Source organism: Eleutherodactylus coqui, chromosome 6 (assembly GCF_035609145.1).
Source record: "Eleutherodactylus coqui strain aEleCoq1 chromosome 6, aEleCoq1.hap1, whole genome shotgun sequence".
Lineage (NCBI taxonomy): Eukaryota > Metazoa > Chordata > Amphibia > Anura > Eleutherodactylidae > Eleutherodactylus > Eleutherodactylus coqui.
The window spans coordinates 32,495,827-32,513,314 of NC_089842.1; the positions used below are offsets into that span (position 1 = coordinate 32,495,827).

The 17,488-nt window shown below is 46.4% G+C and overlaps 1 protein-coding gene across 1 annotated transcript in view; it reads left to right on the top strand.

Annotated features, from left to right (window-relative positions):
• Positions 1-6,065, top strand: part of LOC136633519 (uncharacterized) — a 46,986-nt gene extending 40,921 nt beyond the window's left edge. The window contains exons 4-5 of the mRNA XM_066609279.1: positions 4,599-4,739; positions 5,498-6,065. Coding sequence (XP_066465376.1) covers positions 4,599-4,739; positions 5,498-5,685 — 329 coding nt within the window. The 3' untranslated portion in view covers positions 5,686-6,065. The remainder of the gene's footprint in view (positions 1-4,598; positions 4,740-5,497) is intronic.
• Positions 6,066-17,488: the final 11,423 nt, after the last annotated feature.

Here is a 17,488-nt window from a genome sequence, read left to right on the forward strand (position 1 = left end):
CCTCAGGAAGAGGACACTTGGGTTCGAGAATAGAAGGGGCGGTAGAAACATGCACTAACTCCCGCTGCTCCTGGGCCACCATACGACCGGACAGGTCTTGGATCATGACCACTAAATCCTGCAACTGACTTGTGAGGGTACTCATGGCCTCCATTGGAGAGGAATTTTAAGGGCCAGTTATTATGTTACGGTATACTACCCTTGATACACCCGCCCAGTTGCCCGCCTGGGGCTAGCCAGGAGTGGAGGCAAGCAGGCAGGGACAGGGGTTGTGGGTGAGATCTAGGGCACCCGGGCTGGCGCATCAAGGGTAGTATACCGTAACACATGGCACCAATGTAGCAGCTTTATTGAATACTACCATACCCCCAGGGAACTATCAGTGCAGCAGAATCCCAACTGTTATCAATGGTTTATGCAATAAAAGTTTTAAATAGATCTAAAGTTATATCACTGGATCATCGTAGTTGAGACCGAAAGTCTAATAATATTACAGGTTATATCACTAGATTACTGGATTACACACAAAGATAACTGCATGGTTCCATTTAGGGATGAGCGAGCATACTCGGAAAAGCACTACTCGCTCGAGTAATGTGCTTTATCCGAGTATCTCAGTGCTCGTCCCTGAAGATTCGGGTGCCGACACGGAGCGGGGAGCTGCAGGGGAGAGCGGGGAGGAACGGAGGGGAGATCTTTCTCTCCCTCTCTCCCGCCCACTCTCCCCTGCTCCCTGCTGCGACTCACCTGTCAGCCGCAGCGGCACACGAATCTTCAGGGACGAGCACTGCGATACTCGGATAAAGCACATTACTCGAGCGAGTAGTGCTTTTCCGAGTATGCTCGCTCATCCCTAGTTCCATTCTACTGATGGTTGATTGCTTTGGGATCACATTTAACCCCTTAAGGACATAGCCCTTTGTTTTCCATCTTCCTTTTTTCCTTTTCTCTTTTAAAAAACCATAACTTTTATTTAACCACCGACGTCGCTGTATGAGGGCTTGTTTTTTGTGTGGGACAAGTTGTATTTTTCAATGCTACTATTTGATGTACCATATAAAGTACTGAAAAACCTTTTAAAAATGTACTGTCTCAATATAGATAGTATACTGTTTTGCGCTAAAGATAATGTAGATACTCATGTGTAGAGTGCCATCATATAGATACCCAATTATAGTTTCCCCACTGTCTGGGGGCTTAACAGTACAGTAAAAAAGTGATTGAACTGTGCTTATGTGTATACACACACTGTACAAACAGGTGACTATGGGGATTTGTTAGGTATTAGCCTGTGGTGGAAGTCCAGTATTCCTATATTTTGGATCGGTGGGCCTTGGCAGTAGACAGTTATCAATTTAACATTCTGTATACATACTTCTGTCTTGCTACAAATATAGTTCATGACAGTTGTGCAATAAGTACTTCCTACATATGAAAGTATCTGTTTTTCATAACTCTGCTGACAAAGATGGAATTTAGCCCGTAACCAACATGTATAAATATATTTGACTGTCCAGCTGCATGCACTAATACGGAACTAGGAATCAGACATGGACAACCGCAGCTACCGCAGAAATTACCCAAGCAATTTTACTGGAAACGTATGCAAATAACATGGGAGGTTTGTGCAATTTATAGTTCATGATGTAACATCCAATCATATTGAAGGAACCCCACGTGGCTCCAAGACAACCCATTCATTTCATCCACCACCTGATGGCCAATCACAGATGACCGGAGGATGGAAGAATTGCAAGATGCTTATCCAATAATTAAACAATACGTTGTATCTATGTAATCTTTGACCTGCCCAGATGGGCGGATTTGTTAAACTCTTAAAATAGGCTACACGCCGATGATTAAAGTTAGAATTGAGGAAGCTATGCATGCTGAACCTCGTGTCAGTGTGGGAACTTCTTATGCGCATTATCAATTCAGAATTAATATGGAGGGCTGTAAACATTCCAAATTGAGTAAGCCGTGATTCCGCAAAGGAATTCTACGACAGACCCGGGACCTCTCTGGAGGCGGGGGGGGGGGGGGTGAAGGGTCAGCCACACATGTTAGGTGCTGTGTGCTGATGCTTTGGAAAAAACTGCCAACCGGCCACAATTTCACTGTTAATTTCTCTTGCAGAAGGCTGTAAGGCCTGGAGGCCTCCAAAGACTAACCAAGTTCTGCAGGCCATACCTGTACTTACACCCGTTGCCAAATTCCGCACCTTTCTGGGCCTTGTTTCATACTGCCGCCTATATGACAGTATTGACACAAAAGCACGAAGGACAACCACAGCCATGAGGGTGGATCCAGTGACTTGAGGAGCTCCCTCATCTGCTTTTGCAGTGGCAGCAGTACAGGCAATGGTTGACAAATCTTCTAAGTTGGTATTGGACTACCCCCTAGTGGTCCACACCCCAAATGACACCCAGAACATACTCATGCAAGTGCAACCCAAGCACTTATCTCTGGCCTATTAGATCCGGCTACAATGTGCTCTTTCCATGCCTCCCCCAATATTGCTCTGAGCTTCCCAATGTCGTAGAATTCCTTTGCGGAATCACGGCTTACTCAATTTGGAATGTTTACAGCCCTCCATATTAATTCTGAATTGATAATGCGCATAAGAAGTTCCCACACTGACACGAGGTTCAGCATGCATAGCTTCCTCAATTCTAACTTTAATCATCGGCGTGTAGCCTATTTTAAGAGTTTAACAAATCCGCCCATCTGGGCAGGTCAAAGATTACATAGATACAACGTATTGTTTAATTATTGGATAAGCATCTTGCAATTCTTCCATCCTCCGGTCATCTGTGATTGGCCATCAGGTGGTGGATGAAATGAATGGGTTGTCTTGGAGCCACGTGGGGTTCCTTCGATATGATTGGATGTTACATCATGAACTATAAATTGCACAAACCTCCCATGTTATTTGCATACGTTTCCAGTAAAATTGCTTGGGTAATTTCTGCGGTAGCTGCGGTTGTCCATGTCTGATTCCTAGTTCCGTATTAGTGCATGCAGCTGGACAGTCAAATATATTTATACATGTTGGTTACGGGCTAAATTCCATCTTTGTCAGCAGAGTTATGAAAAACAGATACTTTCATATGTAGGAAGTACTTATTGCACAACTGTCATGAACTATATTTGTAGCAAGACAGAAGTATGTATACAGAATGTTAAATTGATAACTGTCTACTGCCAAGGCCCACCGATCCAAAATATAGGAATACTGGACTTCCACCACAAGCCACCTAGTCCTCTGAATAGATCTTTCACCTATATTACTCCCCGCTTATACCTCACAATGGCGTCTTCCTATTTACACCTAATTCCACTCTGATGTATTAAGTGTTTAGCTCCACTGCAGTAATACACTATTCAGCCCAAGCAGGTTTATAGCCATGGATTTTTCAATGTGATCCTTCATCAAGATCTTATGATTTGGGTTTATGCACAATCATTTTTGGTTCTTGGGTCTATGCACCCTAATTTTTGGTCTGGTTTGACGCGTTTCTGTTGTTTGATTCAACTCATTAGGAATCACTTTTATGATATAGGAAAACCCAATAAAACAAGACTATTATTTGGTGAGCAATCACTCACAGTTAATCACCAAGGGGTTTCAACTCCCCTTTACTGAATATAATACAGCACACATTGGACACTAGAAACTTCCAATGTACATTAATGACAGCATATACCATTCAGATACATTTGCTCTCAATCATTGGGAGGGATCCAGCAGACTTAGACAAAAAGAGACCAGATGACAAATGTACTTTTTTTCTCTTTTTGTCTTATTATAGATCAGGTATCTAATATGTTTTTGTCCCCTGTTTATCTCTTTTTTATAAGACTCTGTCTGTTTCACCTAACTAATAGTCTAGGCTAATGTCTTGTTTAGCAGCATAAAAACATAATAAAGTGAAAATAACAAAGAGGTCTGACAGAGCCTCCTGCCTCCTGGCAGATAGTAGATTGCCTCCTGACAGACCTCTGTCTACCTACCTAACAAATCCCCATAGTCAACTATTTGTAGAGTGTGTGTAGGCACATAAGCACAGTTCAATCACTTTTTCACTGTACTGTTAAGCCCCCAGACAGTGGTGATACTATAATTGGGTATCTATATGTTGGTACTCTACCCATGAGTATCTACATTATCTTTAGCTCAAAATAGTATACTATCTATATTGAGACAGTACATCAGTACATGGTTTGGTTTTAGGTACATCTTGATCGAACACTACAACTAGACACAAAACAATACATCTGATCAGATATACGTAGTCATTGGACTGTGCTATATGTTGTGTTCTGTATGTCTACATAATTTTTATTGTGTTTAAAACACTAAAATTTAAGTTTATATATTTGAAGAAATCAGAACATTGAAGGTGTGTATTGCATGGAAAATCACGGATTTCTTCCTATTGTATAGAGAAGGTGACCAAGAAGTGTCCTGATTGTGATGGTAATAGGCTCTAATAGAGGGACATCACAGAGAAGGGTGGGTGATGAAGGTTCTTCATAGGGTTTATGTGCTGTGAATACAAGTCATCTTTTTATTTCATTTCTCCTTTCGCTTCTAGTTCCAACAAAAAACCATAACCCCAATGGAGTAATCTGCCGATCCTGCTTTTCTGCCCAATCTACCTCGTGTTACACCTCAGATATTATCCAATGCACAGGGGATGAGAATATGTGTCTTCTCCAGACAACAGAAATACCAGGTTTCAATAACTAATTTATTTTTTAACTTCACTTTATAGGGAATCATTGACTAAGATTGGAAGGATCTCTAGTAGAGATGAGCAAGTATACTCGCTAAAGGCAATTACTCGAGCGAGCATTGCCTTTAGCGAGTATCTCCCCGCTCGAGACGGAAGGTTCGGGTGCCGGCGCGGGCGAGTGGTGAGTAGCGGCTGTCAGCAGGAGGGAGAGGGGGGAGAGAGGGAGAGAGAGATCTCCCCTCCGTTCCGCCCCGCTCTCCCCCGCAGCTCCCTGCCCGCTGCCGGCACCCGAACCTTCCATCTTGAGTGGGAAGATACTCGCTAAAGGCAATGCTCGCTCGAGCAATTGCCTTTAGCGAGTATACTCGCTCATCTCTAATCTCTACATAAGATTTCTTACCAACACTGAACTAGTGAACTAAATAGTCCTCGACTGCCCATTTGGGGGCCAGTAAAAGTATTTGCTGTTACTAGTATGGCCAATTAAAGAAAAAGGTTTTCCATTTTCACATGCAAACATCTTATAGCTTATCAGGTTTTTAAGTAAGAAAGCATATACTAAATAAACCTCATTTATGACAGCCGTTGATCAGAGTAAAATCTGCCCAAACGCAGTAAAGCTTTTATTTTTCACTATAATTTATGAAATAGCTGTACTTTGGTTGGTTTTATGGTGTACAAGGCCAGTGTTTGTTTGGACAATCTTCATTTATGAGGCCTCATATTGTGGTACATAAAAGCTTCGTGTATCTTTACAGGAGCAACCAAAACAGCCATGCGAGGATGCGCAACAAAGTCCTACTGTGATCTTGGAAGCCAGTCCTATAACAATGGAGGATCAACAACCAAAATTACATATACCTGCACCAGTGGTGGCATAAGTGCCCATAAAGTCGTCCTGACTCCAGTCATTCTGTGTCTTCTACTGCTGAAATTGTTTCTCTAACAGTTGTAAAGGATCCTGAAACAAGAGAAGTTTACAGGATGGAATATTTTATATATTGTTCCTTTATGTTGGCAGCTTTTTGTTTCTAATAATCCTTGGCTGGAAAATATCTTTGCTAATACCTTTTTTTATCTTTCTTTCTTTTCATATATACATAATAGTTTGAATGCTCTTCATTCATGCCTGAAGAAGACCCCATTACCAGGTTGAAGGGCATAGCTTGATCGTATCGCTTGGTTTATTAACCCCTTAGTGACATGGCCTATTTTGGTCCTAAGGACACTACAACGTTAGGGGTAATTTTCATTTCCACTTTTTAAAAGCCTTCCGTTTTTTACTTTTCTCTCAACATGACCATACAACAACTTGTTTTTTTACATAACGATTAGAGATGAGCGAACACCAAAATGTTCGGGTGTTCATTATTCGAAATGAACTTCCCGCGATGTTCGAGGGTTCGTTTCGAATAACGAACCCCATTGAAGTCAATGGGCGACCAGAGCATTTTTGTATTTCGCCGATGCTCGCTAAGGTTTTCATGTGTGAAAATCTGGGCAATTCAAGAAAGTGATGGGAATGACACAGAAACGGATAGGGCAGGCGAGGGGCTACATGTTGGGCTGCATCTCAAGTTCACAGGTCCCACTATTAAGCCACAATACCGGCAAGAGTGGCCCCCCCCTTCCCCCTCCCAACAACTTTTACTTCTGAAAAGCCCTCATTAGCATGGCATACCTTTGCTAAACACCACACTAGCTACAACAAAGCACAATCACTGCCTGGATGACACTCCGCTGCCACTTCTCCTGGGTTACATGCTGACCAACCACCCCCCTCCCCCCCCACAGCGCACACCAAAGTGTCCCTGCGCAGCCTTCAGCTGCCCTCATGCCACACCACCCTCATGTCTATTTAGAAGTGCGTCTGCCATGAGGAGGAACCGCAGGCACACACTGCAGAGGGTTGGCACGGCTAGGCAGCGACCCTCTTTAAAAGGGGCGGGGCGATAGCCCACAATGCTGTAAAGAAGCAATGAGAAATATAATCCTGTGCCACCGCCATCAGGAGCTGCACACGTGGGCATAGCAATGGGGAACCTATGTGCCACACACTATTCATTCTGTCAAGGTGTCTGCATGCCCCAGTCAGACTGGTAATATGTACCTTAACAGTAACCGCGTTGGTGGTAATGTGGTGGTGACTGCGGACCTAGTAGCACGGTTGTATTTTGTTGGTTTTCGGAATGCGGCCAGGATTAAGTGGGCCGTGGCGGGGGGATGATGTGGGGGTTCTCTTGTTGTGTCGGTAAAGGTGAAATTCTTGGACTGCCACCAGACGAACCAATGCAAAGGCATTTGCCAAGAATGTTTTCCCTGTTGGAGGAGGAGGGGGATGTTTTTGAGGCACTACGTGTGCTCTCCACGTGTCCGTGGTTATATGCACCTTAACAGTAACCGCGTTGGTGGGAAATGGCCTCGCCGCCATCATGTCTTTGGGAAGCCTCTGTTTCCACACCCCAGAGACATACCATTAGCAGCGGTATAGGCAGAGCCCAGAATTCGTAACATTTCAGCCGTAGCATTAGGACAGGCCCCACTAACATATCAGTAGCAGCATTATAGGAGGAGCGCAGTCTTCGTTCCATGTCAGCAATAGTAGCACTCAAGACAGGCCCCAGTAACAATTCCGAAGCAGCAGTATAGCGGGAGCGCAGTCTTCGTTCCATGTCAGCAATAGTAGCACTCAAGACAGGCCCCAGTAACAATTCCGAAGCAGCAGTATAGCGGGAGCGCAGTCTTCGTTCCACGTCAGCAATAGTAGCACTCAAGACAGGCCCCAGTAACAATTCTGAAGCAGCAGTATAGTGGGAGTGCAGTCTTAGTTCCATTTCAGTAGCCTTAGTATAGCCAAGGCCCAAGTTACATTTATGTAGCTAAAGTGTAGGCCAACCCCACATACCTTTCTGTACCATGAGTGCAGGCGAAGAACATACAAATTGCTATGATTACACTGTAGGTGAGGGCCCCAAAAAATTGGTGTACCAACAGTACTAATGTACCTCAGTAAAAATTGGCCATGCCCAACCAAGATGGCAGGTGAATCGCTTTGGTTAATGTGGCTTAAGTGGTAACTAGGCCTGGAGGCAGCCCAGTGTAACGAAAAATTGGTTCAAGTTAAAGTTCCAACGCTTTTAAGCGCATTGAAACTTATAAAAATTGTTCAGAAAAATTATTTGAGTGAGCCTTGTGGCCCTAAGAAAAATTGCCCGTTCAGCGTGATTACGTGAGGTTTCAGGAGGAGGAGCAGGAGGAGGAGGAATATTAGACACAGATTGATGAAGCAGAAATGTCCCCGTTTTGGATGGTGAGAGAGAACGTAGCTTCCATCCGCGGGTGCAGCCTACGTATTGCTTACGTATCGCTGCTGTCCTCTGGTGGAGAACAGAAGTCTGGGGAAATCCAGCCTTTGTTCATCTTGATGAGTGTTAGCCTGTCGGCACTGTCGGTTGACAAGCGGCTATGCTTATCTGTGATGATTCCCCCAGCCGAACTAAACACCCTCTCCGACAAGACGCTAGCCGCAGGACAAGCAAGCACCTCCAGGGCATACAGCGCTAGTTCAGGCCACGTGTCCAGCTTTGACACCCAGTAGTTGTAGGGGGCAGAGGCGTCACCGAGGATGGTCGTGCGATCGGCTACGTACTCCCTCACCATCCTTTTACAGTGCTCCCGCCGACTCAACCTTGACTGGGGAGCGGTGACACAGTCTTGGTGGGGAGCCATAAAGCTGGCCAGGCCCTTAAAGACTGTTGCACTGCCTGGGATGTACATGCTGCTCGATCTCCGCACCTCCCCTGCTACCTTGCCCTCGGTACTGCGCCTTCTGCCACTAACGCTGTCGGCTGGGAATTTTACCATCAGCTTGTCCGCAAGGATATAGCAACACTCTCGAACCCCTTTCCTCTTCGGGAATGAGAGTGGGCAGGTTCTCCTTATAGCGTGGGTCGAGCAGTGTGTACACCCAGTAATCCGTCGTGGCCAGAATGCGTGCAACGCGAGGGTCACGAGAAAGGCATCCTAACATGAAGTCAGCCATGTGTGCCAGGGTACCTGTACGCAACACTTGGCTGTCTTCACTAGGAAGATCACTGCCAGGATCCTCCTCCTCCTCCTCAGGCCATACACGCTGAAAGGATGACAGGCAATCAGCCGGTGTACCGTCAGCAGCGGGCCAAGGTGTCTCTTCCCCCTCCTCCTCATCCTCCTCATGCTCCTCCTCCTCCTCCTGTACGCGCTGAGAAATAGACAGGAGGGTGCCCTGACTATCCAGCGGCATACTGTCTTCCACCGCCCCCGTTTCCGAGCGCAAAGCAGCTGCCTTTATGGTTTGCAGGGAATTTCTCAAGATGCATAGCAGAGGAATGGTGACGCTAATGATTGTAGCATCGCCGCTCACCACCTGGGTAGACTCCTCAAAATTACCAAGGACATGGCAGATGTCTGCCAACCAGGCCCACTCTTCTGAAAGGAATTGAGGAGGCTGACTCCCACTGCGCCGCCCATGTTGGAGTTGGTATTCGACTATAGCTCTACGCTGTTCATAGAGCCTGGCCAACATGTGGAGCGTAGAGTTCCACCGTGTGGGCACGTCGCACAGCAGTCGGTGCACTGGCAGCTTAAAGTGATGTTGCAGGGTGCGCAGGGTGGCAGCGTCCGTGTGGGACTTGCGGAAATGTGCGCAGAGCCGGCGCGCCTTTACGAGCAGGTCTGACAAGCGTGGGTAGCTTTTCAGAAAGCGCTGAACCACCAAATTAGAGACGTAGGCCAGGCATGGCACGTGCGTGAGGCTGCCGAGCTGCAGAGCAGCCACCAGGTTACGGCCGTTGTCACACACGACCATGCCCGGTTGGAGGCTCAGTGGCGCAAGCCAGCGGTCGGTCTGCTGTGTCAGACCCTGCAGCAGTTCGTGGGCCGTGTGCCTCTTATCGCCTAAGCTGAGTAGTTTCAGCACGGCCTGCTGACGCTTGCCCACCGCTGTGCTGCCACACCACGCGACACCGACTGCTGCCGACATGCTGCTGCTAACACATCTTGATTGCGAGACAGAGGAGGAGGAGGAGGAGGAGGGTGCTTTAGTGGAGGAAGCATACACCTCCGCAGATACCACCACCGAGCTGGGGCCCGCAATTCTGGGGGTGGGTAGGACGTGAGCGGTCCCAGGCTCTGACTCTGTCCCAGCCTCCACTAAATTCACCCAATGTGCCGTCAGGGAGATGTAGTGGCCCTGCCCGCCTGTGCTTGTCCACGTGTCCGTTGTTAAGTGGACCGTGGCAGTAACCGCGTTGGTGAGGGCGCGTACAATGTTGCGGCAGACGTGGTCGTGCAGGGCTGGGACGGCACATCGGGAAAAGTAGTGGCGACTGGGAACTGAGTAGCGCGGGGCCGCCGCCTCCATGATACTTTTGAAGGACTCCGTTTCCACAACCCTATACGGCAGCATCTCAAGGCTGATGAATTTTGCTATGCGGACGGTTAACGTTTGAGCGTGCGGGTGCGTGGCGGCGTACTTGCGCTTGCGCTCCAACAGTTGCGCAAGCGACGGCTGAACGGTGCGCTGAACTACACTGCTGGATGGGGCCGAGGACAGCGGAGATGAGGGTGTGGGTGCAGGCCATGAGGCGGTAGTGCCTGTGTCCTGAGAGGGGGGTTGCATCTCAGTGGCAGGTTGGGGCACAGGGGGAGAGGCAGGGGTGCAAACCGGAGGCGCTGAACGGCCTTCGTCCCACCTTGTGGGGTGCTTGGCCATCATATGTCTGCGCATGGTGGTGGTGGTGAGGCTGTTGGTGTTGGCTCCCTGGCTGAGCTTTGCGCGACAAAGGTTGCACACCACTGTTCGTCGGTCGTCAGGCGTCTCTGTGAAAAACTGCCAGACCTTAGAGCACCTCGGCCTCTGCAGGGTGGCATGGCGCGAGGGGGCGCTTTGGGAAACAGTTGGTGGATTATTCGGTCTGGCCCTGCCTCTACCCCTGGCCACCGCACTGCCTCTTGCAACCTGCCCTGCTGATGCCCTTGACTCCCCCTCTGAAGACCTGTCCTCCTGAGTAAGCGTTGCACACCAGGTGGGGTCAGTCATCTCATCGTCCTGCTGCTCTTCCTCCGAATCCTCTGTGCGCTGCTCCCTTGGACTTACTGCCCTTACTATTACCTCACTGCAAGACAACTGTGTCTGATCGTCATCGTCCTCCTCACCCACAGAAAGTTCTTGAGACAGTTGGCGGACGTCCCCAGCCTCTTCCCCCGGACCCCGGGAACTTTCGAATGGTTGGGCATCAGTGACGATAAACTCCTCTGGTGGGAGAGGAACCGCTGCTGCCCAATCTAAGCAGGGGCCCGAGAACAGTTCCTGGGAGTGTTCCCGCTCCTGAGCAGGTGTCATTGTAGTGGAGTGAGGAGGCTGGGAGGAAGGAGGAGCAGCAGACAGAGGATTCGGATTTGCAGCAGTGGACGGCGCAGAACTGCGGGTTGACGATAGGTTGCTCGAAGCACTTTCTGCCATCCAGGACAGGACCTGCTCACACTGCTCATTTTCTAATAACCTTCTACCGCGTGGACCCATTAATTGGGCGATGAATGTGGGGACGCCAGAAACGTGCCTCTCTCCTAATCGCGCAGCAGTCGGCTGCGACACACCTGGATCAGGAGCTCTATTACCAGTGATTTGATTTCACAGGCAGGAAATAAATTGGCGCAAGACTGCAGGCCAAATATAATTTTTTCCCTTTTTTGAAAACAAAAGGCCCCACTGCCTCTAGTGAATGAATAATCTAAGTTTAATAACTGTGCTGTGGCCCTGCTAATGTGTCACAGAACGTGAGGGTAGCAGAGTTATTATAACTCTGGCAGAGCAGGTATTTTTTTCCCAATTAAGGAAAGCAAATGGCGAAGCCAGCAGTAAAACGTAGCTGGGTGCGTCTGATTTTTAAGCGTTGCACACGCAGCCTACACGTACACACAGCCCTTAGGACGGACAGAGGCAGGACAAATAGAATTTTTTTCAGTTTTTTTCCACCAAAAGGCAGCACTGCGTATATTCAATGAACATGAGAAGTTTAATAACTGTGCTGTGGCCCTGCTAATGTGTCACAGAACGTGAGGGTAGCAGAGTTATTATAACTCTGGCAGAGCTGGTATTTTTTTCCCAATTAAGGAAAGCAAATGGCGAAGCCAGCAGTAAAACGTAGCTGGGTGCGTCTGATTTTTAAACGTTGCACACGCAGCCGACACGTGTCCACCGCCCTTAGGACGGACAGAGGCAGGTCAAATAGAATTTTTTTCACTTGTTTTACAAGCAAAAGGCCACACTGCGTATATTCAATGAATAATAACTGTGTTGTGGCCCTGCCTACACAATTCTTTCCCTGCAGTATCAATGGAGGGTGCAATGCTCTGCAGAGGCGATTTTGAGAAAAAAAAAAATATGCAGCACAGCTAACAGCAGCCAGCACAGTACTGCACACGGTTAAATATGGCCCTAGAAAGGACCGTTGAGGTTCTTGAAGGCTACACTCACTCCTAACACTCTCCCTGCCTATGCAACACTTCTGTCCCTAATGCCGGGTGCAACGCTCTGCAGAGCCGATTTTGAGAAAAAAAAAATTGCCACTGCTAACAGCAGCCAACACACAGCTATCAGTGGCCCTAATAAGGACCTTTGGGGGGTCTTGAAGCCTACACTAACTACCAATTCTTTCCCTACAGCAGCTCCGGTACAAACAGCACTGTCCCTCATCTAACTCACACGGCATCTGAGGCGAACCGCGGGAGGGGCCGACTTTTATGTTCGGGTGACACCTGATCTTCCCAGCCACTCACTGCAGGGGGGTGGTATAGGGCTTGAACGACGCAGGGGGAAGTTGTAATGCCTTCCCTGTCTTTCAATTGGCCAGAAAAGCGCGCTAACGTCTCAGGGAAGGAAGTGAAAGTAACCCGAACACCGCATGGTGTTCGTTACGAATAACGAACATCCCGAACACCCTAATATCCGCACGGATATCAAGTTCGGACGAACACGTTCGCTCATCTCTAATAACGATCTATAGTTTTTATTGGTACCAATTTCAATTTTTTATTTTTTTTTCCCCTTTGGAGGACAGAGAGAAAATACACCAATTTGCCAAAGTTTTTCCGACTGTTGATTAAAGTATTAATCATGCAACGTAAAAAAACATTATACATTTTTTTCCGTGGGTCGGTACAATTAAGACGATGCTAAAATTATATATATTTTTATTTTTTCCATTCTTGCACAATAAGGGTGGGCTCACATGAGCATGTTTTTGTGCGTACTTAGGTGCGTACATACATCCGCACCTAGGTACGAGCAAAAACACGCATGAATACAGCTGCGTGCTTGTTCTCAATGGAGCTGTAGCTGCTGCCGGCGGCTCCATTGAAAACAATGCTCTGTCGGCCCCCTGCATTCTTTTTCAGGGAAGGGCTTTACATATAAGCCCTTCCCTGAATAAGAAACATTTTAGTGCAAAACAAAAAAAAAAAAAAACAAGAACTTTCCCCTCCGCAACTGCTGTGACCCCAGTGGGCATGAAGAACACATCTGCGGCATGCTTCAGATGTTTCCTTCACCCCCGCTAGTTAAAAGAATTCCCTGCTGCTGCATCTGCCACATCTGTGGCAGATGCAGCAAAGGGAATTCTTCAATTCTCCACCGCAGTTGTCACACATGACAGCTACGGTAGAGAATCCTGCTGCCGCATCCCGTCGATAGCTTTTCAGGGAAGGGCTTCATAAGCAATTCCCTGAAAAGCCATTTAAAATAGTGCAAAAAAAAAAAATACTCACCTCCCTTCAGCTGCCGAGGCTCAGCCGCAACTTCTGGCGCTGTCCCCAGCTCTGTAGTTCTGAGCAATCAGCAGCCGGGGATTTAAAATCCCCGCCTTCTGGTAGCTTTGATTGTGGTTGGCTGAAGTGCTTCAGCTAATCACAATCAGAGCTACCAGCAGGCGGGGAATTTTAAATCCCCAGCTGCTGATAGCTCAGCAGCGCCACAGAGCCGGGGACAGCGGCAGAAGTCCCTGCTAAACCCCGGCAGCTGTCAATGGCTTTTCAGGGAAGGGCTTCATAAGCCCTTCCCTGAAAAGCAATTAAAAGTAGTGTAAAAAAAAAATTACTTACCTGTCTGACGCTGCTGTGTCCCCCGCAGAGGAATTCTGTAATTCTCTAAAGCAGCTGTCACATGTGTCAGCTGCGGTAGAGGATTCTGCTGCCGGCAATTGATTTCAAGGAAGGGCTTTGAATATAAGCCTTTCCCTGAAAATCAAGTAAAAGTGGTTTAAAAAAAACAAAAAAATAGATACTCACCTCCCTTCAGCTGCTGCGGCACAGCCGCATCTTCTCCTGCTGTCCCCTGCACTGTGGTGCTGACCTATCAGCAGGCGGGGATTTAAAATCCCCACCTGCTGAAAGAGCTGAATGTGATTGGCTGAGGTGCTCAGCCAATCACAGGCAGCTCTCACCTGTCAGTCATTCGGGGAGAGCTGCCTGTGATTGGCTGAGCACCTCAGCCAATCACATTCAGCTCTTTCAGCAGGCGGGGATTTTAAATCCCCACCTGCTGATAGATCAGCACCACAGTGCAGGGGACAGCAGGAGAAGATGGGGCTGTGCCCCAGCAGCTGAAGGGAGGTGAGTATCTATTTTTTTGTTTTTTAAATCACTTTTACTTGATTTTCAGGGAAGGGCTGATATGTAAAGCTCTTCCCTGAAAAACAATTCAGGTGTGCCAGCAGACCATTGTCTTCAATGGAGCCGCTGGCAGCAGCAGCTGCTCCATTGAAGTGAATGGCTGCATTTTTTTTTTTTTTTTACACCAAAATTTTTATTTTTCAGGGAAGAGTCTATATGTAAAACTCTTCCCTGAAAAACAATTCAGTGGTGCCAGCAGACCATTGTCTTCAATGGAGCCGCCGGCAGCAGCAGCGGCTCCATTGAAGAGAATGCCTGCAATTTTTTATTTTTTTTTACACTAAAATCTTTCTTTTTCAGGGAAGGGCTTATATGTAAAGCCCTTCCCTGAAAAAGAATGCAGGGAGCCGGCAGACCATTGAAAACAATGCATGCATTCCCTATGGTGCACGCATGTCCTATCTTTGGAGGCACACACCTGTAAAACACGGACATGTGCACACACCATAGGGAATGCGTTGTTGTAAATGCAAGCGTGTTTTCGTGCGTACGTATGCACGCAACGAAACACGCTCGTGTGAACCCACCCTAAAACATTGTTTTCAAAAGGCAAAAAAAATGACATCCCTGTATTCAAAGTCCCATAACTTTTTTTATTTTTCCATCCACTGAGCTCTGTGATGAGCTGTAGTTTTATTGGTTCGAGCTTGGGGGCGCATATAGCTTTTTGGAATACTTTTATTGCATTTTTTGGGGGAAAAAAAGAATAACATATTTTGGCTCCCTTTTTTTTCTTTCACAGCGTTTGCCGTGTGGGTTAAAAAGTATGTTCAATTTACTGTATGGATCATTGCAGACTTTTATGACACCAAACATGTGGATTTTAAAATTGTTTTCATTTTTAATAAATTGGATAAGTGTGTAAAAAAGTTTTTCTTCTATTAATAGATTGTTTACGTCCCTATAGGGGACTTGAACCTTTAAAGCAATGTTCTGGTATGAGAAAAACTAATTTCCCTCTGACCTCACTAGACTGCTCCAAATTGGTTATTGAGAAATGCATGCATGCAGAGAAACTGAGACTGTCACAATGCTTGTCTCAACATCAGTATGCTTCTGATTTATTAATAGCATCATGGTACTATACTCCAAATGACGTGGCAATAGAAATACATACCCCTAAAGTCATAAGAACACATAACTGGCTCTAGGTTTTAATGATTAACATTTGTTAATGCCTTAAGGTGTGTGTTACTACTAAAACACACGATTTCCAAGAAACAGAAAAAATTAAACTTATACTGTGTTCATTATCCTAAAAATGCAAATCTGGGGGCCCCAGAGAAATTTTAGACAGCTTTTTCCCTGGGAAAGAAATGTGGAAGTCATAAAAAACGTCTTGTACGTTCCAGCATACAATTTGTTAACTATTTAGCTGCTACTATTTAATAAGAAGGAAGATACACTAATATCTATCCATCTATCTATCTATACACGTGTTTTCAAAGGCTGATGGGAGAAACATATGAAAACATATGAAAACATATATACAATAGAATACATATTATTATTATAGGGATACCTCTCTTTGTTTCTTATAGCAGCCAGGTGTAAAAGCTGGACTTCCTGCACAATTTCACCAGATCCCCTGACTTAGCCCAACACCAAGTGCTCACCAGAAAAAAGTATCTTGGGAATATGCTGTAGGAATAAAGAGTTGATTTAAAGCAAATTCAATAACAAAGTTAGCAGGCAGAACATCATAATACATAACAGGGACAGATCTGTCAAAAGTCTTAGAGATAAATCCTCGAAGGCATGGAATAATGCAACAGCCAATAATAGCAATAGTAGCAAGAATAGTCACTAAGATTATAGCAAAATTGAAATCCAGTGGCTCCATCTGCCAAAAGTATCATTTCACCAGTCACCAAAGGGGTCGTAGATGCCAAACTGTGCTGCTAGTTCTTCAGAGCGGCTAGTTCTTTAGTGCCTTCGTTATGGAAGCATAGCTGTGAAGAAGATAACAGGGATTAAACAACCTAGGAGAAATCATATGTTTATCATGGTGGGGAGACTCTCTTGCAATGAGGCGCATGTATCCAATTGGATTTTTCCTTCCAGCTTAACATCTGTAGTGGTGTTCAGGAACACTTGGTAGGGACCATCAAATTTTAGTTCTAGAGCTTTGCAGACATGTCTTTTAGTAACCACCCAACTTCTAGTTTCACAGAATGAGTTCCTTCTAAGTTGTCAGGATCTGGAAGGGAAGCAAAGATTTGAGAATATACATTAGTTAAGCATTTTGTGAGAGCAATAACATAGTTTGTCAAGGTATCATGCTGCATCTGGAGTTATCAGGGAAAATACAACCTTGGGGCCAACCCAAAAAGTACCTCCAATGGGCTGAGGCCTGTTTTGTTAGGTGTGTGCCTTATGGAGAAGAGTGCCAGGGTCAGGCCACAGTCCATGGTTTATTGAGCTCTGCTATGGCCTTCTAGATCTTGGTTTTTAAGGTACCATTTAATCTCTCTACCCTACCACTGCTTTGTAGATGGCACAGAGCATGAAAGGCCTGTTCTACCCCAAATGCTGTTATTACTTCCTGCATCACTTCTCCCATGAAGGGAGTGCCTTGGCCACTCTCAATTATCTCTGGTACACTGTACCTGCATACCATCTCAGAGATCAGTTTGTGAGGACATTTGTGAGTGCGTAGGCCAGACTGGTCACCCTAATAGGTCTATGCAGACCAGAACGTACTCATACCTGCCCACCCTTGGCAGTTGGATGTAGTCTATTTGAAGACACTGGAATGGGTAGTCGGGACGAGGGATGCACTTCATGGGAGTCTGTACAGACCTGCCCATGCTGTGCACAAATCAGGCAACCTTGTGTGTATTTAGCTGTCGTGATGCTAAATGCTGGTACATACCAGTGACTGGCAACCACATCTGTCATAGTTGTGTTTGACAGGTGTGTATTTCCGTGGGAGGCCAGAGCCGTGATGGGATACAAGGCCTGTGGAAGATAGAGCTTGTTGGATACCATCTATGCATCTCCAGGTGTCTCTGCCCCTCCTTCTGTTCCAATTGTTACTT